Here is a 20,700-nt window from a genome sequence, read left to right as displayed (position 1 = left end):
CCACTGTTGCGCTCCTTCGGTCTGCAGCCACTGTTGCCCTCCCTCGGTCTGCAGCCACTGTTGCCCTCCCTTGGTCTGCAGCCACTCTTGCGCTTCATTGGTCTGCAGCCACTCTTGTGCTTCGTCAGTCTGCAGCCACTCTCGCACTCTGTTGGCCCATGGGGTCCATAGACACACTCGCCTTTCTGGAGTATCCAGCCACTTTCGCTGTCTCTCGGTCTCCAGCCCCTTTTGCCCACCGTTGGTCAGCAGCGACTCTCTCTCGGTCTCCAGCAACTCTTGTCTTCCGTTGATCTCTTGCAACTGTCTCTCGGTCTCCAGTGACTCTTGCCTTCCATTGATCTCCAGCAACTTTTGCCCTCCATTGGTGTCCAGCAACTCTCTCTCCGTCTCCAGCCCCTTTTGCCCTCCGTTTGTCTCCAGCAACTCTTGCTCGCTCTGGGTGTCTAGCCATTTTGGCTCGCTAGAGTGTCTAGCAACATGTCGCCATTTCTGAGCCCATATCCACCCTCTGCCACTCTGCAGCCACTCTCCCCCGCTCTCGGTCTGTAGCCATGTGTTCCCTGCATGTGTCTTCAGCCAGTCCCCCCCCCTTGCGAGTGGGCAGCCAGTTCCCCCCCTCCTCCATCTGCAACCAGTCATCCCCTCCTTGGGTCTGCAGCCATGCATATCCATCCGGGGTTTCTAGCCAGGACCGCAAATCTGGACCGCGAACTCCCCAAAGCCATAGCAGACCCGTAAGAACGTGCAGTGGCTCTGGTGGCTCGATGATAAAGGCTAGTGATTGTTGTAAACTCTGGGGGTCGTGGGTTTGCACAGTTTGGCTGTGCTCCTTCAATTCTAAGAGCACATCCAGAAGGGCCGTGCTTTTTGGTATGTCTCGCACCATCAAGCAGAAAGAGCATTCGGCGAGTAGGAAGTGGGCTGGGATAGATGCCTGCGACTGTACTTCGGACAGGCGGCAGTTTGAGGGGTCTGAAACGTAGTCACGAACAGACGAGTGACTACACACTCATGGGGAGACTGCTATCAGTAGGAATATCCATGATGGACTGTAGCTGCGCCAGTGTTATCTCGACGTCCATGCCTTGGCCAGGTCCAAGCAGTTTGGAGATCTGTGAAATAGGCAGAGGATCAGCAAGGGCCGCGACAACGGACAAGTGCAGATATGCCCGCTTTGGGTCTGCACATATGGAAAGGATGCGATCATATAACTCGTACACCTCCATTCCTGGCAGCAATTCACTCGTTAGCTTGAGCAAGAGCTCAAGCCGAGCCTGGGGATCATTGTATCCATCATCGATAAACTTCATCATCGTAGTCACCACGATGAAACGTCTGCCTGCTCAGCTCGCCAGGCGTGCAAGCTCATCCGCGGAGGGCTGCGGGAAATCGGGATGACAATTTGCAGGTCTCTGAAGGAATGCTGCAAGAAAATATAGATGTCGTTGTCAACATCTGTGCCGTCTAATGAGATGGTCCCAAAAACGCCCTCCCCAGAAATGTTCACCGGTATCGAGCACACCAGCGAGCGCATATCTTCTTTCTGGATGGCTTTACGGATATGCTCTTCCAAGCGACTCATGAGCAGAATGTGGATCACGGGAAGATCAGGATCACGAAGAGCTTGGCCAAGAAGGGAGATCAGCTCAGCGACGGTTTTGGGTTTACATTCATCAAGGGCATCGATAACAAACATTGGAGGCATACACTCGCGCAGTCTCCATTGAAGGTTTGAGAGAGGTTGACGAAATAACGCCTTCATCTGGTCCTGAAGACACTTGCTGGGGTCTAAAAGCACAGGATCCTTGCGGATAGCTCCATTGTCGTGCATCTTGACACTGGGAAAATTTCTCGCAAGCTGGTAGGCAAGCGTCGCAAAGAAATGTCCAGTCGTGCTGCATTGTGTGTGCTTGCAAGAGAAAAAGAATGTCCCCGCAAGTCTTGTTTCGATATTCGTCTCCTCCATCACTTTCAGAGATCTCATCCTTTCAGCTACAGTAAACGCAACAGCAGACTTTCCGACGCCTGCTGTGCCATGCAGCCAAATGATTTGACTCTTCTCTCGGTTGTCTAACAATCTGTAGATGTAGTTGAGAAGGTCCACCCGTGTCCCCTTCCAAACATTTTGGATGTGGCTGGCGATCTTGAGAGTCATATTCAGCACCCGGGACAGCGACCTGACACAGCTTCTCCCAAGGTCCTTCAGACGACTGATGAACTGTCAATGAGGTCAGACCGCAAGAGGAGATAAGAGAAGGAGATACTGACACTGATCCTGGTCACTCATCGACAGGGATTGATGATAAAACGTGACACAATTGTCGGGAAAATACTAGCTCTATTCGACAGTGTGTCAGTTGGACATCTTATAGGCGACGGCTATCACGAGGGACGTACGCTGGATTGAAGAATAAAAGTCTAAGCTGTAACTTGAATTGTTTCAATGAAGCTATGTTTGGGCATCAGGCTGTCCAGTCAGTGTGTTCAATGGTATTAGGCTAGGCAGCTCGGGAACGATCGAGCTGTGGAGTGATAGTAATGTTTCAATGCCGCTTGGATTGAATGGATGGATTTTCGAATCGGTTGTAGGACTATGATCAGCTCGTTGAATGGTAGTGGAATTAGGGTATAGCACGGGTATGGGCCACACCGCGGGTATGGGGGTCACGGGTATGGCGGGTACGGGTACAGTGTTTGTATGGTGTATGGGTATGTTCACGGGTGGCCGCGCTACTATCCCTTACGATCTATTCGTGATGGACCGTCATTTTGTGAGTCACACTTTTTTGCGGTGAATTTCGTGACATACCGTTACACCATGTGACAAGCCATCACGTTTCCATGCCCAAAAGTGTGACTCACGAAATGGAGGCTCGTCACAAATAGACCGTAACCGATAGTATCTCTGAATTTTCTCCACGGTGTTATATGTTGGACATGACAAGAATTCGCCACTCACTACGATCCTTATTTTTCGGAGGGTCGTTGACTGCAACAGTGACCCGCTGCTTCGATCCTATTTCTTGCTGCTTCAATATTTATATTCTTCCGTCTTGGAGACACATTACTATCACTGATTACAACTTGGTGATTCAACAGTATAAAGTAAGGTATGCAGACTCTACATTTCTCAATACTCCATTTATTCCATCATTATGGTTAATCAGTCTACTGCCAATGATACCGCCTCGCTCGCTGAGTCTACCTCAACACGTTCAGATGTATCGTCATCTCTGTAGCCCATAGCAGACAATGTTGCAAAACGTGTTAAGCTTATCCTTCCACAGGTCAAAGTCCCACTGCAATGGTGGGTCCATAATCAAAAGAAGTATCCGAATTTGCACCGGATGGCACTTGATTACCTTAGTATTCCTGGTAGGTTGTGCACCATCGCTCTCGCTAGCATCAAAGCTTATGTGTTACATACCATAGCTACCTCGACTGCAATCGAACATGTATTTTTGCAAGGCCAGCACCTTCTACACTTCACTCGAAACCACTTGTCTCCGTCATCAACGCGTCCATTCCTCTGCCTTGGCTCGTGGCTCCACTATAATCTGGTAGCACCCGATGACCTTACTAAGATCATGAAGTCTCTGAAGAAAAGAAAATGAGAGGACGAGAGTGTTGGGTGAGGTTATTAGACCTACATAGTATTGGTATTTCTTGTATGTGTACCCACGGGTAAATGCAACACTGCGGGTAAGCTGCTATACCGCGGGTTAGTATGGGTAATACCGTACCCGTACCCGCAATATCAATGAGGTATTGCAGCTGCATAGCTCACCGCTCAGCATTGCAGTCACGATTACCATCATCCAAGTTAGTACCACATACACATCTCGCCTGGCGAATTCATTTAGCGATCAGCCTCAGAGAATCCCACACTTGAGAAAAACTCACAACTGTGGCAGTCATTTATATTGAACCAACAAGCTCGTCAAGAATCTCACTCACCCCTACACGAGTATGCGGTTGATTGGACGGGAATGCCAATCATCAGTGTGGAGTGCTTACTGTATTGGTCACCGAGATTGTCGGAACACCGACTGTATCCTGCAAGTCAGAAGAAACAAACATTGTGTACGCGAGGAAGCATACCCTGTATACTAATGCTGATTGTGAAAGATGGCTGATCAGTACAACACCAATTGCTTAGCCTTCAAACATACACAGCATATATGGTTCCGCCGTAGCGCACCTACAATATGTTCGAGTCAGCGCGACTTGCTGATCGCGCTTAAATGCCAGCTACATACGCTGAGGTACAGAATCATCATGAGGGACCACCGTTGCCTCTGTGGCAAATTAATCGTATTTTTATGCCGTTTTTGTGATGTTGGAGTCTGCTCACCCAGATCAGCTCGACCTAAAAAAACCATCATTAGCGAGATGGCCCTTCCAGTAGTGGCATCCCTCTACCTCTTGTATGAATGTGAGGGCTAGAAATTCCATAAGGATACCAGCGGTTCTTTAATACCACGAGGGAAACGCCCACAGACCAGGTGCGGAGAAGGTTATCAGAGCACGTGGGACTCTATTGTGAGACACTTGTGTAAATAAGTTGGTGATGAGGGCCATTTCGGATAATATTGGGTCGGGTGGTGGCAGACTTGTATATATAGCTTGTGATGTGCGTGCTTATAATTGTATTTAAATTTCGGAGTTGACCTGTTCATTTGATAAGTCATATGTAGGGTAGGAAATGATGTAGATAGGAACGCGACATACGTCTATGCAGTGACAGCATCGATTTCTTGCCAGTGCATGAGCTATAACGACACCAAGGAACGACACCAACCCCCCAGATCTCCTAACAATTCCTTCTCAACTCTTCCACACATGCTCCGCTTCTCGAGGAGCAAATCAAGGATGCAGAAGCTATGCATCATGTGGGGATTCAAGAAGTCAGTTGGTGAAGTTTGGCGGCGACGTATATGGCGGAGATGGCTGGTGGGGTGGGATCATGATGGTGGGATTGGTTGGTGTTCAGTGTGGAATTGATTGATTGGTGTTACAGTCAGATACTAATCGAGCGTGCACAGCGCGCGCCGTTCAAATGCTTATACCTCAGACTCATGCGTCGCTATGAGCGATCCAGTATGCCTGTTTAGATACTTGAACGGCTGAGCAGCGTGTTTGATATGTTTAGGGTGGGCTCTAAATTGGCAATGTGCTGCTGGTAGGAGAACGAGGTGGAGGACGCAGTACGAAGGAATTGGAAGGATCTGAAAAACAACCAGAACAGCAAACTTTGTCTTGTAAGCAGTTTTCCAACGTTCTACAGCTCACCCACTTGTGCATATGCCATGCGGTTACTAAGTAATCATTGTTGAAAGGCATCAGCAAAGCATATGCATCAGATTCAGTGTGTATTCTGATTCATCTCCTGGTGAGCCGGGTATCAATACACTTGACTTTAAGGGCACGTGACTTCAGCGCGCGTCACTGAACTTAATGCTTCTGCTAAGTTTCCAACAGATACTCATTGATTTTTGAGCAAACCAGCTCAAGATAGAATCTGGGTACTTTACCTCGCTCTTGGACTTGTACTCAATGAAATGATATTCTACTTAAACCGTCAATGCTCAGAGTTGGAGCTGGATACCAGTAGAACCATGACTCATCACGTCAGCCTCCTCAAATAAAGACCCCCATTGGCTTACTGTCTCTGTCATACTCCTTTCTTTTATCCCGCCCATCTCAATTCAACGCTTTTCGTAATTTAACAAATATTCACCATGACAGGTATTGACTTCATCATCTTCAAAGGCTCCTCCAGCGGGCAGATTGTTCAGTTGGCGGCCTCGGACATCTTGCTATTCAGTTCGCTGCAAAGATGGGCTGCCAGGTGGTGGTGTTCTCGGGGACAGAGAGCAAGAAGGAAGAGGCGATGCAGCTTGGTGCAAGTGAGTTCTACATGACGAAGGACGTGGAGAAGCTGCAGATAGGGGCACCCATCAAGCACCTCTTTGTCACATCGTCCCAGCAGCCTGACTGGAAGTTGTGTGTACCTTGTTTTATGACTATGTTACTTCATCGTTTAACAAGTTATAATCTCCAGTTACCTCCCCATACTCGTGCCGCACACCAAGATCTACCTGCTCACTGTGTCTAGTGATGCCCTCACCTTGCCGTACATGCAGCTCGTCAACAATGGCCTTACGCTCCAGGGTAGCATCTGTCCTTCATGTGGAACACATGTCAAGATGTTGAGGTTCGCAGCACTTCATGGCATCAAGCCCATCGTCCAGGAATTCCCGTTGACCCGGACAGGCATAGAAAAATCGATGGAGAAGCTTGAGAAAGGAGAAGTAAGGTACCGTGCGGTCTTGGTCGCTGAAGTGTAACACTGTTGGCGAGTGAAGGAGTGATGGCATCTATTACCATTTTCCTGATTCCGCGTTGTGCACCTATGAAAGTGTGCAGTAAGTATCTTATCCACGTACAAGTCATAATTCAAATGTGGTTGTATTCCCCTCCGCAGTCGATGACCTGCATATTCTGTGGAGCACGAACACTTTGATGGGAACCTTGAACCATATCATTATCTGCGATGCCAGATGGGCCGTGCATGAATAGATTTGAAGCGAATGAGCAGAAATACAACAGTATCAATATCGGTACGGTTATCTGTGGATACAGGTACTGTCAGGGTACAAGAAAACTCCTTGGAGATGTCTGTCCTTACAGCTACAATATCTCTCATGTCCTGATGTCCATCATGTTGGATATAGAAGCTATGTCTATCGCTCGTACAATGATATCGTGATCTGCTGTGATTTTCTTGTATTCTCCGCTGCGTTGCTGCACTAGCAGGGTTGCGCTGAAAGGTTGTCCAAGGTGTCCAAGGTAACCAATCGCAATGCCCATAGAGGAACCTCCGAATCAGCTAGACCACTGTCTCTAGTAGACTAGCGAGAAGACACGGGCAGACACGGCATTTTGACTAATGCCTGGATATCATCTTCTTCAGAAAAAGATGGCTGTGTGCATGGTGTATCTTAGTATGAGGTGATGTCACAGCTATTGAACTTGGATGATTTTCCGACCTAGCATAGGGACTAATGCCAGACTGAGCCACGAACACCTGTAAGAGCCGCCCGAGCGTATTTTGCTTCTTCTTGCCATAAAGAATAGAATTAGAAAGGTGAATGCCGATGCAAGATAACAGTAATTCAGAGGCAAGAGTCAAAACCAGAAATTGAAACCAACTTTGAAGCTAACTCAAAATGGCTGTACCCGGTGTATGTGTTCGGAACGTTCCAAGCAGATCCTCAACAACCCATTTGCCAATGTTCTTAGCTCACCTATCCATATCATGGCAGACCATGACATCCCGGAAATCATTTCTACCTTCTTATAGAATTGAATAATGAGTCCGTGCCATGATTGACTACGAAAAATTTCACCAGCACTTCTTGTAAACTGCAACTTATCACAAACAGTCACGTGTTTGACACATGGGTGAAACAAGGGTGTTGAAAGTAACCAAGTACTAGTAAGTACTACTTACTTGAATCCACAATCGGTCACGGCCCATCAAAGTCACATTTCTTGAGTCGACTCTCGACCAAGTCTTGCTGATTACTAGTAACAATCGATTTTATGTGTTTCACAGCAACTATCGGACCCTGACCATTGCTTGGATCGAGAGTCAATTGCCACAATTGACAGAGAACAGTTGATAAATTCTGGCACTGACCCCATAGAATTCTTTGACTGTCTCCATTCCGAGGATGACCAAAGCGCAGAGTGGACAATGTAAATATATGGTGCCCTCCTCCTAAAGTCAATCCACGTGAACGGTAACGCTTCCAAGTTTTAATTCTATGCACTCATCGTACTTTTGGCGATGCTGCACCCCAACACGGTAAGTAAGTACCACACATCTAGCAAATACATGATATAATATGTTTTGTGCACAGACAAAAACAGCAAGAACCCGTGAATGCACGAGCCCAAAGCATCATGATTTACAATGACTGTGCCACTGGTGGAACAATGGTTTGTATCTGCTCCCAATAGACCCATGAACTCCAAAAGTGGATCGTCCACCCGAACAGAGCATGGTGCCAGAACCCCTGTGGGTCTGTGGATGTTTGTAACAGCAGTTATATATGAAGGATTGTGCAAACAGTCGAGCATCACCAACATCTTTCGAGTTAACCATGCATCGCGCTCTACTAGTCGACGATATCGTTTGCACTATCTTACAAAATGTTACGTCGTCAGCGACAGACGTCATAAACTTTGCAAGCACTTGCTCTGCGATCTCTTCTCCCGCCCTCGATACCCTCTGGTGCACACAGTCAAACTTGGGACCCCTCATTATGTGTCTGCCTCAAGACACCTGGAAAGTCGGAGATGATAATCTCATTGTGAGTCGTATTTGCCGTATGACAGGACACTGCTTACTATCCTCCCGTTTGCAGGACTTTTCCCGTGAGCCGCTACCTATGGAATGGCAGTGTGTCAGGATGAACACGTCAATGATACACAAGCTCGTTGGCAACCTCATTGGCCATTCCAAGTGCCCCCCAACACTGCATTGCTGTATCCTACAACGACTTCTCGCCCAGTTTCCGCCCACTTCGCTCTTTCCCAACCTTGTCACATTGGATTTTGAAATAGTGTTTGATCTGATGGAGTTTAGTTCAAACTTCTTGCTACTTCACCAGTTCCTCTCGCCCAGATTAGAGATGCTGGCCTTTTCCGTACCGTTAAGCCTCCCGGCGCATGAGGTAGGGCAATTGGTTGATGCCTTTCTGGTAGAAGCATCGACCTACCTCTCAACAAGTTGGCAAAGTTAATTCTCCTGGACGTAATCCGTGATGTGTGTCTGACTGGGCATAGCATCGCTGATATCGGGCACTTGCGTTCTCTACAAGTCCTGGCACTTACTTTGCATGAAGGATCTGGTGTTCTGCAGGACTCACGATTGATGGATACGCCAGTTGAATTGAGCGCCCTCAACCACCTTGGGCTCATTGCTGATCGCATGCAACTTTGCACATCCTTCCTTCTTCGCGTTATCACCCCACACTTATCAAGCATTGGCATCAAGTACACTAAATATGCTACACCGGCAGAAGTCGGAAAGTTCGTACTATCCCTTCACGCGTCTTGCCAATCCTTCGAACTCGAAGAGATCTCTATTCAAAGCTATAATCGCCCCCTGTATCAGGACCTTAACCTCTATAGCCCACTTCCTTCCCACCTTTTCCGGCCCTTGCTCAAGTTTAGAGGGCTGAAGACTGCCAAGTTCATAGCCATAGGAAATTACTGTCTTGAGGATGCTGCAGTTGCTTGGCCAGATATTCACGATTTGCGATTTGCCTCCAAGGAAACAGTCACATCCATGGTCACCTTCGCCGCCGTGCTTTCATTAGCCTCGTGATGTAGATCGCTGCGTGTCCTACATTTAACTTTCGATGCCACCCAAAGGCCGGCACTCCCCCATGGCAGGGAGAGTGAAGATGCACTGGACGGAAACTGGCATTTTTGGCTCAAACAAACAGCTCTCCGAAACCTGCAGGTCGGACACTTGAAGGTGTCGACAGCAGCACTTCCTGTGTTTGTCCTGGCTGTGGTGTTTCCCAATCTAGTTGATATCACCTCGTATCAAATGCCCGGTGTTTCCCATGATCTTCAGTGGCAGAAAGTAGCAACATCATTTCGACAACTGGTGAACCTTTGGAAGATCAATTTACACATGGCAGAATCCTTGCCAAAATTCGTACAGTCTATGTTGGAGGAAGACTTGCCGTCAGGATCATCGGAGGTCTCCGTGTAGTAAACCCACTCGGGATGTACTATTAATGTAAAAAAATATATGGGCCAATTGCTGCCTCTCAGCTTGTTAATGACGCTGACCATGACCGGAGGGAAGATGATACTGGCTGTCGTTACATGGTATGATATTGATAACTTGGTCGTAGTTTAGTACGGACCTAATTACACCAGCAGCTAGAGTCTTACTCCGTACGAACTCTGAAAGGAGCCAACACAAAGTAGCCAAACACTCAGTTAGACTCGACAAACTCAAAATGATTTTGACTTTGTCTGGTATTCGGTTCGGACTTGGTTGATTGCGAAACCATTTAGATGGTTTCAACTTGGCACTTGGTGCAACTGTGGGGAACTAGTGCCGGTACTTAGTGCTATGTTCACATCATCATCATGATTGATATGTGGTGAACATATGATGTTGTTCCTAGATCAACGAGGGCATGTAGGAGAAAAGAAGACTCCGATCACTAACTTAGCCCATCACAGTCTCGTGATATAGTCACCGCATATAGTCAACCACCGAACTGCGTATCATTTACGATAGATGGAAAGGAGGTAAAAGTAAAATTTTGACTAAGAAAACACAATTAGCAAGTGTCCTGTAAAGGCTCTAAGGCGGTAGCAAGGATCTCTGATGAAGCATCACCAAGGGTAAAGGGTAATTCAGGGTCGAACCCAAATGCACCAGCGTCAAAAGTCTGCCAGACAGAATTTGGGTCGATGCCGACTGAAGAACCATAGTTGCAAATGCAATCAAGCCCCAAGAATGGTAGTTCAGAAGGAGGGAATAAAGTGGTAGGTGGGGTGGTGAAAAGGGCTGAATATCCTTCTGGAGACCTGCAGTATCGCGTAGCGCCTGTATTATTTTGTGATGGTTCATAATTGCCATTTGGAAGAGGACTGCTCTGCGAAGGAGACGGGTGCAAAGCACCTCCATGAGGCTCAGTGGAATGAGCATCCCACTGGCACATGGCCGAAAATACAACGGGGGTGTGAAGGTTGGGATGGCGATATGGTGATGAGACATGCAGGGGTGCTATATTTGGGCATTTCTTGTCACTGGATATAGACGATGTTGGGGTACTGTGTATCATGGTATCGGGGGTGGGTAAGAGGTGTCCAGAGGATATGATGCTATAATTCTCGCTCTCTGCATGGTGCGTTGGTAATGAAGGGGACGGACCAACAAGTGGAGGCGCATTTTTAGGAACGGGAACCAAGGCAGGGTGCAGTCTGCCACCATTCGCATCACCACAAATGTACAAAGCGAGCTCGCTGTTAACAAATTGAAGTACTTCTTCAGCAGAAGGCCGATCGATGGGTGACTTAGACCAGCAACGAGTCATTAAGTTCCAGCACTGGTCGGTGACACAACAATTGTCTGGACGGGGATGTATTTCTCCTTCAATCACTTTTAGCAAGATCGCGGTGTCATTCGTCAAGTGTCGCCAAGGGACACTTCCAGTCAAAACCTGTAGGGCGAATTAGTAAGCTGCATTAATAAAAGGAAACGGCTTACATACTTGAAGCATGATGCTACCAAAGGAGTACATGTCACTCTGAGTGGTGATCGCAGAAGCTGAGTCTTCCCCAGAAAGAAGCTCAGGAGCTGTCCACCACATTGCTCCTGGATGACAGCTCATCTTCGCGAGATACGTCATGCCAGGCGATTTTGTTAAGGTTCCCGAAAGGCCAAAATCTGCAAGATATGCAGTTCCATCACTACTGATGAGGACATTGGTCTTGCAGTTGATCGTTAGTATGGTGGATAGAACAAATGAGTGACCTTACACCAGTGAGGTCTCTGTGAACGACTGGATTAAAAAACGTCTGTCCGTCTACAGTGAAGGTAAACATTGTTGGAATCCGAGACGACCGAAGAGCAGGCACAGGATGATGAGTAGAAGGTCCGAGCGCAACCAGCAGAAGGTCCGAGCACAACCAGCAGAAGGTCCGAGCGCAGAGGCATGGACCAGGAATGAAGGATGAGTGATGTTGGCCCTGAACCTAGTGATAATCTTTGTTTCATTCTAATATTCCAGATAAGAGAATAACCTACAGTATAAAGTTTAGTGTACCTGCAGACGAGCGTCTCAGTTCTATTCCAGAGACTGAGACGTGAGTTTCTATACCTTACAGTTGTCTTAACCAAAGCTAACGAAACGTAGTAGTCTTACTTATTAGGTACACGTCTTGTCAATGCAGAGTTCTATTCCAGAGACTGAGACTAGTCTTACTTATTAGTTCTTACTCCGCTCCCACTCGCATGTAATCTCCACAGGTTATGAGCCCTGACATGGCTGTTGATAATACGCTCCCCGGCACAACCGCCTCGCTCTTCAACGTCCCGAAACTTGCCAAAGATGGCACAAATTGGATTACCTGCAAGGAACAAACATTGACGGCGATCGGTGCCAGAGGTTTGATGTGGTATGCAGATGGTCATGCAACCGAGCCGTTTCCCTTCCCGAAGGACACAACTCCTATGCAGAAGGAGATCAAGGAGCACGATAAGAAAATGGACGAATATGACCAAAAGAACTCACTGGTCAAGCAACAGATTTTTAGTACCATTACGGACCGACTGTTGCTGTGCGTGCAGAAATATGAGACCGCCTCTGAAGTATGGGAGGAGATCTGCCTGATGCATGAAGGCAAGACCGAGCTTGTACAAATCGATCTGCGCAGGCGGATACATGAGACGAGATGCAACGAAGGAGGAGACATTAAAGCTCACTTCGGTGAACTACTATGCTTGCGCGAGTTACTCGCAGGTATGGGCGCGGCGATCCTCGATACGGACTTCCATGCCATTATTCTTGGGTCACTCCCTGAGTTATACCACCCACTCCTCTCATCCATTAATGCGACTGCCAAAATCACCAAGACCCCCTTATCCTCTGATGAATTAATCACTATCGTTACCGAGGAATATGAACACTGTCAACTTACCGAGAAGCGACCTGGTAAGAAAGGTGGTGGTGGTAGTGCACTTAGCGCGAAAGAGACGAAAGGCAAAGGCAAGCGGTCAGGCCCATCAAGTAAGGCTAACGCAGATGTGACTTGTTATAACTGTGACCGAAAGGGTCACTACAAGTCAGATTGCTGGAGGCCTGGTGGAGGGAAAGAGGGCCAAGGCCCAGGTCAGCAACAGAAGAAGGGTGAAAAGGTACAGAGTGAGATGGCAAACTCAGCCGTGGATGCTCCATCCCAGGACCAGTACGCGTTTATGACGTCGGACTTGGCAACCATTGCCAAGGCCATCAAAGTACCCGCCGATAGACGCAGTGCGATTGTTGACTCGGGCGCTACCTCCCACTTCTGCCTGGACAGGGCAAAGTTCACCAACTTCGTCAGCATAAGCCCCCAGGAGATCCACACAGCAGACGGCTCAAGTCTAAGTGCTGTTGGGCGAGGAGACGTCAATTTAGAGCTACCCCTCAGTGACAAGCACACGAAGGTCACACTCAAGAACGCGCTGTACACACCTGCTATGGCGTTCACCCTGATATCCACTAATTGGATCACGGAGGCTGGGATGGCCATGTTGTTTGAAGGCCGTATGTGCAAAGTGCTGTCCCACGGACCGAAGTGACAAGTGATAACGGAGATACCGCAGGTGGAAGGGCTCTGTAGCATAGCTGCGGGAAGGATGTCTCAGCATCACGTGAACATCGCCTAGTCCAAACTCACTGTTAACAAGTTGCATAGAGTCCTGGGGCATGTATCCCAGACCGCAGCCGCCGATGCTGTCTGCAAGGGCCTTATCACGGGTGTCGAATTGGACCCCAGCTCAAAGCCCAAATTCTGCAATGCCTGCATGAAGGCAAAGTCAGCGCGGAAGCCTTTTCCCAATGACAGTATGACCTGGGCACGCACCTATGGCGTGCTAGTCCATACCAACCTGTGGGGACTGGCTCAAACGGCCAGCATCAGTGGGAGTCTGTACTATATCAGTTTTACTGATGACTACAGTTGCCAGACCGTACTGCACTTCCTGAAGGCCAAAAGCGAAGCACTTACCGCTTTTAAGGCTTATGAAGCCTGGGTGAGCCGTCAAGCGCCAGGGACTCAGCTGAAGAAAGTTCGTTTGGACTGTGGTGGTGAATATATGTCTGCCAAGTTCAATCAGCATCTGCGCCAGCAAGGGATAGAGTGTCAATTGATGGTCCATGACTCACCGCAGCAGAATGGCGTTGCGGAGTGACTAAACTGCACGCTTGTGGAGCACACTAGGGCGATGCTCATCACAAAGGATTTGCCTAAGTATCTGTGGGCCAAGGCAGTCAATTATGCGACCTGGTTGAAAAACTGTTTACCATCGAGGGCTACCCCAGATACCACGCCGTTTGAACTTGTCCGAAATGAGAAGCCAAACCTGCAACAAGCGCACGGATTTGGTGTGAGAGCCTTTGTGCACCTGCAGGATGCAGGGAAGCTCAAACCAAGGGTGGAGGAGGCGATATTTGTGGGAGTGGATGTAGTGAGCAAGGCCTATAGAGTCTACTGGCCGGGTAAGCGATGGGTTTCTGTTGAACGAAATGTTACCTTCGCATCTGGAGACGTGATAGTGGTGGAGGATACGCTGAATGAGGAGGAGTCCAGCATCGTGTGCAACGATGAAGACAACAATGTACCTGTCGTTCAGCCCATCCCGCCACCAGCAACCCCAGCCAGACTCCAACCCCATCGTCCCACAACCCCACCAGCCCCGAGGACAACTCGTACCAGGCCACCTCCAGGATATTATGCATCCCTCAATGAGGGGGAGACCACATCCCTAGCGCTAGATTCCCTGTTAGAAGCGTCAGCGCTGGATCTTCTGGACGAAGAAGCTCACATTTACCTAGCGTTAGCAGCTGCAGAACCAGAGCCTACCTTACAGCAGGCGCTTAACGGCCCTGATGCCGTTGAGTGGAAAGAAGCCCTGGATTATGAGATTAGCCAACTCGAAAAGTTAGGTACCTGGGAGGTTGTTGACTTACCGTGAGGCACAAACATCATACCATGCCACTATGTTCTGGCGACCAAGAGAGGACCCGACGGTGAGAAGCTGAAGCTTCGCGCTCGCCTTGTCACGAACGGCCAGCGGCAGAAATACGGAGTGGACTACTTAGATACTTTGCACCTACCACCAATATGAGCACGATCCGTACGGTTCTAGCAATGGCCGCTCAGCAAGACTGGGAAATTCATCAAATTGACATCAAGAGCACTTACCTGTATGCCAGCATCCGAGAAGAGATCTACATGCGAGCGCCACCGGGATATTTGAGAGAGGATCAGAGCGGAAAGGTGTTGAGGTTGATAAGGAGCTTACCGGCCTTAAACAGGCAGGTTTTGAGTGGGCGGAGGAGCTAGCAGGAGTGTTCAAGAAGCTGGGATTCAGTAGGTCAAGTATTGATCAAGCGGTGTACTTCAAACGTACCTTGAGCGAACAGATGGTCATCACCATCTCCATCGACGACATGGCCATAACCACGAACCATACATCCCATATCCACTGTTTCAAGTCCCAACTTCAACAGTTCTTCGAAATATCCGATCTAGGCGAGTTAAAGTGGTTGTTGGGGTTAAAGGTAACGCGCGATAGAGCAGCACGTACCTTAACACTCTCACAGAAGGCATATGTCGCCACCATAGTCGAGCATTTCTGTCTAGGCGATGCCAAAGCCGTGCAGACTCCCATGGAACCAGGACTTAGCCTATCAAACGATCAATCCCCTGCCACTCACTCTGAGATCGCAGCTATGAAGGACGTACCGTACCAACGTGCTATTGGGTCACTGATGTATGCAGCGACCAGTACAAGGCCAGATATCGCCTTCTCAGTCGTGACTCTATCACAGTTTATGCGCAGCCCAGGCAGAGCACATTGGGAGGCAGCTAAACGCGCCCTGCATTATCTGAAAGGCACAGATTCGCTTGAGCTCACCTTAGGTCCAACAGATGGCGGACTAGAAGCGCTCATCGACACAGATTGGGCGTCACAGTCCCATAGACATTCGATGTCCGGGTACATTGTGACACTGAATGGAGGACCAATCGCCTGGAGTGCGCGCAAACAGCCGTTAATCGCACTATCCACTGCGGAAGCAGAATACATCGCACTTACCAGCGTGATACGCGAACTGCTCTACTTAAAACTCCTCATCAGTGAGTTCTATGAAGCGCCCACTCTCCCCATCCCAATCTTCTGCGATAACCAGGCTGCTATCGCGCTAGCATCCAACACCAAGTTTCAGTCGCATACGAAACACATCGATTTGCGTTACCATTTCGTTCGTTCGCACGTCAGAGACGGAACCTTCAAGTTGCTCTACTGCCCCACCGAGGAGAACGTAGCCGACGCTTTTACCAAGGCTCCAGCGCGCCCGCGTCTGCATAAGCTTAGAACTCAAATGGGACTAGCTTGCGCTTGAGGGGGAGTGTTGGAATCTGAGACGACCAAAGAGCAGGCACAGGATGACGAGTAGAAGGTCCGAGCGCAGAGGCACGGACCAGGAACGAAGGATGAGTGACGTCGGCCCCGAACCTAGTGATAATCTTTGTTTCATTCTAATATTCCAGATAAGAGAATAACCTACAGTATAAAGTTTAGCGTACCCGCAGATGAGCGTCTCAGTTCTATTCCAGAGACTGAGATGTGAGTTTCTATACCTTACAGTTGTCTTAACCAAAGCTAATGAAATGTAGTAGTCTTACTTATTAGGTACACGTCTTGTCAATGCAGAGTTCTATTCCAGAGACTGAGACTAGTCTTACTTATTAGTTCTTACTCCGCTCCTGCTCGCCTGTAATCTCCATAAATGTATGGACTGAGGGATAGTTATTTATGCTTGCTATGTGCATGGCTGTGTTCACTCACGATAAATGAGGCCAGTGACTATGTCACGGAGCTTTGGCATGAAACGATGAGCTTGGGGGCATAGACTGGGAGCATGCTTGAAGTTCTCACCAGAAGAAGGCGATCATGCAGTGTGAGGGTCTCGTTGTTCTCGTTGAGGAACAACGTCTCACAAGAAGTAACTGCGAGAAGACAAGTAATATTAAGACTGAGGAAAATATCTAAGTACATGATATGTTATATACTTCTATGTATGAGGCAGTGACCAGGATAACTATGTTGTAAAGCTGTTAAGGTCGTGCTCAAGGGAGAGGTTACTCAAAGGGCTTCGGCTTCAGCTTGTGCGCTGTGCCCCTTACCCAAGTACGTGCCCTTAATTTCTGGTGGGCAGAGGGGAAGTCCGACGGAAGTCCGGGGAGTTCCGGAGGACAAACGTCGGTGGAGTTCGGCGGAACTCCAGAAGACTATGTGGGAGTGGAGTAAGGCTACTATGGCAATCTGGAGTAGAAACAGAACAGAGGTTAGACTACCCTAAGGTAGAGCTGGAGGATTAGTCCTAAGGTTTAACCCCTAAGACTCGGAGGTGGACAAGAGGTGAGACTCAAGTCCAGAGATTGTAGGAATGAGCAGAACTAAGATGATCATTGAACTGAGGAGTTCTGGAGTATTACAGGGGTTTATATACTGTAGGTATTGTGTAAGTAAATCAGTCAGCAAAGGTAAGGGCTATGTACGAAGCATGTGGAAAGTCTATTAGTAAGTGTAATGGATCAAAGCAGTGAAGTCGGAAATGAAGTAAGAATGGACAGATCAGTAAGCAAAACGGAAAGTGTACAACCGGTAACCAAAGAGCAGTGTTCTAAAAGGAGATAGGTGTAAGTCCGGAGATGAAAGCAGAGCACTGGGCAGACAATAGGATGGAAAACCAGACTTCCATAGGGGAGAATCCGGAATTCCGGATCTGGAGGTATGGGATATAGTGTCGGAGAAAATAGGGGTAGTGTCGGAGGAGTGGAATAGAGTCAGGTGGAGGTAGCAGGGCTAGTCCTGCTGAAATGCACTTCGTGCATTGTTGGAGAAGGAGGGATGGAGCAGACAGGGAAACAGGGGGTCGGACTAGTGGTAGGGATGTTCACAGGTGGTATTGGAGGTGCTCGGATCCGGTATATGACAAAAGCTATGTACCAAGGATATAATTTGTAAGTACTTACACAGGTGAAGACATAAGTCGGAGCGGATATCAATATGTACGTGTCGGATCAGTGATTGAGCAGTAAAAGGAATTACCGGTGATCCGGGAGTAAGGGTCTATGTACCAAAGAGGAAAGTATATATCTAAAAGGGGAAAGTGGTTCCAGTTGAATGGAGGCGTTTTATGGAAGGGGACCGGTTGGGTGGTCGAGCGGAAGCATAGGAGCGGAATGCGGACTGTGATTGGACGGAGCGGAGGATGGATGGAGCGGAGGGGGTCGGAAAGCGGGGCGGATATTGATATCAGAGCGGTCAGATCAGGTATATGACAGTGTGAGCAAACATGTAGAGATGAAGAACTGTTTTATAAAGGCATGTGTAGGGCTCATTCACATCACTTGTGGTTCCATATACAGACAACTCTATTGGTTCGTGAGTGATTGGTGAATAGGGGCATACACAATTGAGAAGTTGGGCATATGTAATACAGGACTGTTAAGGTCATTCCCAAGGGGAGGAGAACTCAAAGGGCTTGGCTTCAGCTCATGTGCTGCACCCCTTACCCAAGCACGTGCCCTTAATTTCCAAGAGGTAGGAAAGAAGTCCAGGTAAGTCCAGAGGTCAGACACAGGGGAAGTTTGGCAGAACTCTGGAGGGTCAGGAGTAACTAGAGTAGGACTACTACAAACAAGTCCAGAGTAGAAACAGAATGGAGGTAGATTACCCTAAGGTAGAGCCAGAGATATAGTCTAAGGATTGAATCCAAAGACTCAGAGATGGACAGGAAATAAACTCAAGTCCAGAGAGACAGGAACGAGCAGGAACTAAGATGATATTCCAACTGAGGAGGTATGGAGTTTTACAGGAGTTTATGTTACAGTAACATGAGTGTTACATGTTATTGCATTCCCCAGACTCGTCTAGACCAGGACCATGGTTACATTTCTGTTTATATCTTTCCTTCCTTTGATTGCATTGTCTTGAAACATGAGAAGCTTTCACTTCTTCCCCTAGATTAAAGAAGCCACTGCTTCTATCTAACCCTATGCCCTACCCTTGCCCTTACCATTCAACTGGTACCTCCTACCCTTTCCTGATTGTGACTCACACATACCCTTGACCCTTACCGATGCTTCAGTACTACCTCTGCATACCCTGTACCCTTACTGTTCAACTGGTACCCTTACTTTACATATATATATGAGTCCCCTTGCAGTTAGGTTCTCTAACTTGAATCTACTCGGTTCTCATCTTGTACTTGTCTTTGAGTCTGAACTTCTCTTACCTAAGAGAACTCCCTCAGTGCAAAGAACCATCTTCTCTTGAGACAATACTCTTGAGTTGAACTCTGCTCTCCTGGATCACATCCTTGAGAATCTCCAATCAACTCTATGCAAGTAAGGGCCTCAACCCTTACTCAGATCGAGTGCAGACAAGCTCCTTGCTGGGCTAGCGCTGAAAGCTACACTACTGTTAAGGTCATGCTCAAGGGAAAGACAACTCAAAGGGCTTTGGCTTCAGCTCGTGCGCTGCGCCCCTTACCCAAGTACGTGCCCTTAATTTCTGAGAGGCAGAGGGGATGTCTGATGGAAGTCCAGGTAAGTCCGGAGGTCAGACATAGGGGGAGTTTGGCAGAACTCTGGAAGGCTAGGAATGAACAGAGTAAGCCTACTACAGACAAGTCCAGAGTAGAAGCGGAACAGAGTTAGACTACCCTAAGGTAGAGCTGGAGATATAGTCCTAAGGAATAACCCTAAGACTTGGAGGTAGACAAGAGATCAGACTCAAGTCCAGAGAAGCAGGAATAAGCAGAACTAAGATGATATTTGAACTGAGGAGTTCCAGAGTTTTACAGGAGTTTATATACTGTAGGTATCATGTAAGTAATCAGTCAGCACAGTAAAAGCTATGTCTGAAGCATATGGAGGGTCTATTAGTAAGTGTACAACGGATCAAGGAAATGAGGTCAGAAATGAAGTGCAAACAGATGGATCAGTAAGCAAAGCGGAAAGGTGTACAACCAGTAACCAGAGAGCAGTATTCTAAAAGGAGATAGATGTGAGTCCAGAGATGAAAGTGGAGTGCCAGGTGGACAACAGGACAGAGAACCGGACTTTTGTAGGGGAGAATCTGGAATTCTGGATCCAGAGGTATGGGATATAGTGTTGGAGAAAATAGGGGTAGTGTCAGAGGAGTGGAATAGAGTCAGGTGGAGGTAGCAGGGCTAGTCCTGCTGAGATGCACTTCGTGCATTGTTGGAGGAGGAGGGATTGAGCTGACAGAGAAAACAGGGGGTTGGACTAGCAGTAGGGATGTTCACAGGTGGTATTGGAGGTGCTCAGATCCAGTATATGACAACTATGAACACCCCTTGCTGGGTTTAGCACCACTGGATCTCATCTGAGTGGTTTCGTGTAATAGTTTATACACTGTAGGTATCAAGTAAGTAATCAGTCAGCACAATGAAAGGCTATGTACAAGGCATGTGGAAAGTCTATTAGTAAGTATGTAACAGATCAAAGACATGGAGTTGGAAATGAATACTGAGAGACAGATCAGTAAGCAAGGCAGAAAAGTATATAACTGGTAACCAGAGAAAAGGAGGTCTTAAAGGAGATAGGCATAAGGTTAGGTTTGGATCCAGAGATGAAAGCAGAGTGCTGGACAGAGGAGAGGGTGGAAGTCTGGGTTTTACAGGGGAGGATCCAGAGTTCCAGGTTCAGACATGCAGGATATGACAAGGAGCCTGCATTTTACAACAAAGGGTATTGATGTAGTGGGCAGGCAGCTACATCTCTCAGCATGGGTCATTGGTGAACAAATATGCTGGCTCTTCCTGCATCTCATGCATGACTCAGGTACTGGTG

At 48.0% G+C, this 20,700-nt stretch overlaps 5 protein-coding genes across 5 annotated transcripts; 2 read left to right on the top strand and 3 right to left on the bottom strand.

Annotated features, from left to right (window-relative positions):
* Nucleotides 1-472: 472 nt before the first annotated feature.
* On the bottom strand, nucleotides 473-4,584 carry EDB91DRAFT_1254448 (uncharacterized protein; the record flags this gene model as incomplete). The annotated part of the gene is made up of 10 exons (XM_041323829.1): nucleotides 473-975; nucleotides 1,013-1,277; nucleotides 1,337-2,221; nucleotides 4,021-4,052; nucleotides 4,105-4,118; nucleotides 4,176-4,204; nucleotides 4,263-4,301; nucleotides 4,358-4,372; nucleotides 4,426-4,445; nucleotides 4,506-4,584. 10 exons carry the CDS (start codon nucleotides 4,582-4,584, stop codon nucleotides 473-475), a joined length of 1,881 nt encoding a protein of 626 aa, XP_041171250.1.
* On the bottom strand, nucleotides 4,528-5,372 carry EDB91DRAFT_62888 (uncharacterized protein). Its single transcript, XM_041327942.1, has 4 exons — nucleotides 5,300-5,372; nucleotides 5,073-5,255; nucleotides 4,735-4,856; nucleotides 4,528-4,674 (listed from the first exon to the last, which is right to left on the bottom strand). The coding sequence occupies exons 1-3, from the start codon at nucleotides 5,312-5,314 to the stop codon at nucleotides 4,776-4,778; spliced, it is 279 nt and encodes a 92-aa protein (XP_041171249.1). The 5' UTR covers nucleotides 5,315-5,372; the 3' UTR covers nucleotides 4,528-4,674; nucleotides 4,735-4,775.
* Nucleotides 5,373-5,800: 428 nt separating this feature from the next.
* Nucleotides 5,801-6,353, top strand: EDB91DRAFT_1061732 (uncharacterized protein; the record flags this gene model as incomplete). Its single annotated transcript, XM_041314475.1, has 2 exons — nucleotides 5,801-6,009; nucleotides 6,068-6,353. Coding segments are annotated over 2 exons (495 nt in total), but the record flags the coding sequence as incomplete, so codon positions are not given.
* Nucleotides 6,354-8,174: 1,821 nt separating this feature from the next.
* EDB91DRAFT_1254446 (uncharacterized protein) lies at nucleotides 8,175-9,403 on the top strand (the record flags this gene model as incomplete). Its single annotated transcript, XM_041323828.1, has 3 exons — nucleotides 8,175-8,384; nucleotides 8,439-8,725; nucleotides 8,779-9,403. The coding sequence occupies 3 exons, from the start codon at nucleotides 8,175-8,177 to the stop codon at nucleotides 9,401-9,403; spliced, it is 1,122 nt and encodes a 373-aa protein (XP_041171247.1).
* Nucleotides 9,404-10,062: 659 nt separating this feature from the next.
* EDB91DRAFT_62858 (kinase-like domain-containing protein) lies at nucleotides 10,063-11,652 on the bottom strand (the record flags this gene model as incomplete). Its single annotated transcript, XM_041327939.1, has 3 exons — nucleotides 10,063-11,267; nucleotides 11,319-11,537; nucleotides 11,587-11,652. The coding sequence occupies 3 exons, from the start codon at nucleotides 11,650-11,652 to the stop codon at nucleotides 10,383-10,385; spliced, it is 1,170 nt and encodes a 389-aa protein (XP_041171246.1). The 3' UTR covers nucleotides 10,063-10,382.
* Nucleotides 11,653-20,700: the final 9,048 nt, after the last annotated feature.

Source organism: Suillus paluster (genome assembly GCF_016628075.1).
Source record: "Suillus paluster strain FC165 chromosome Unknown EDB91scaffold_108, whole genome shotgun sequence".
Lineage (NCBI taxonomy): Eukaryota > Fungi > Basidiomycota > Agaricomycetes > Boletales > Suillaceae > Suillus > Suillus paluster.
The sequence above is the reverse complement of the archived record's forward strand: the minus strand, read 5'-3'. Positions and strand labels throughout refer to the sequence as shown.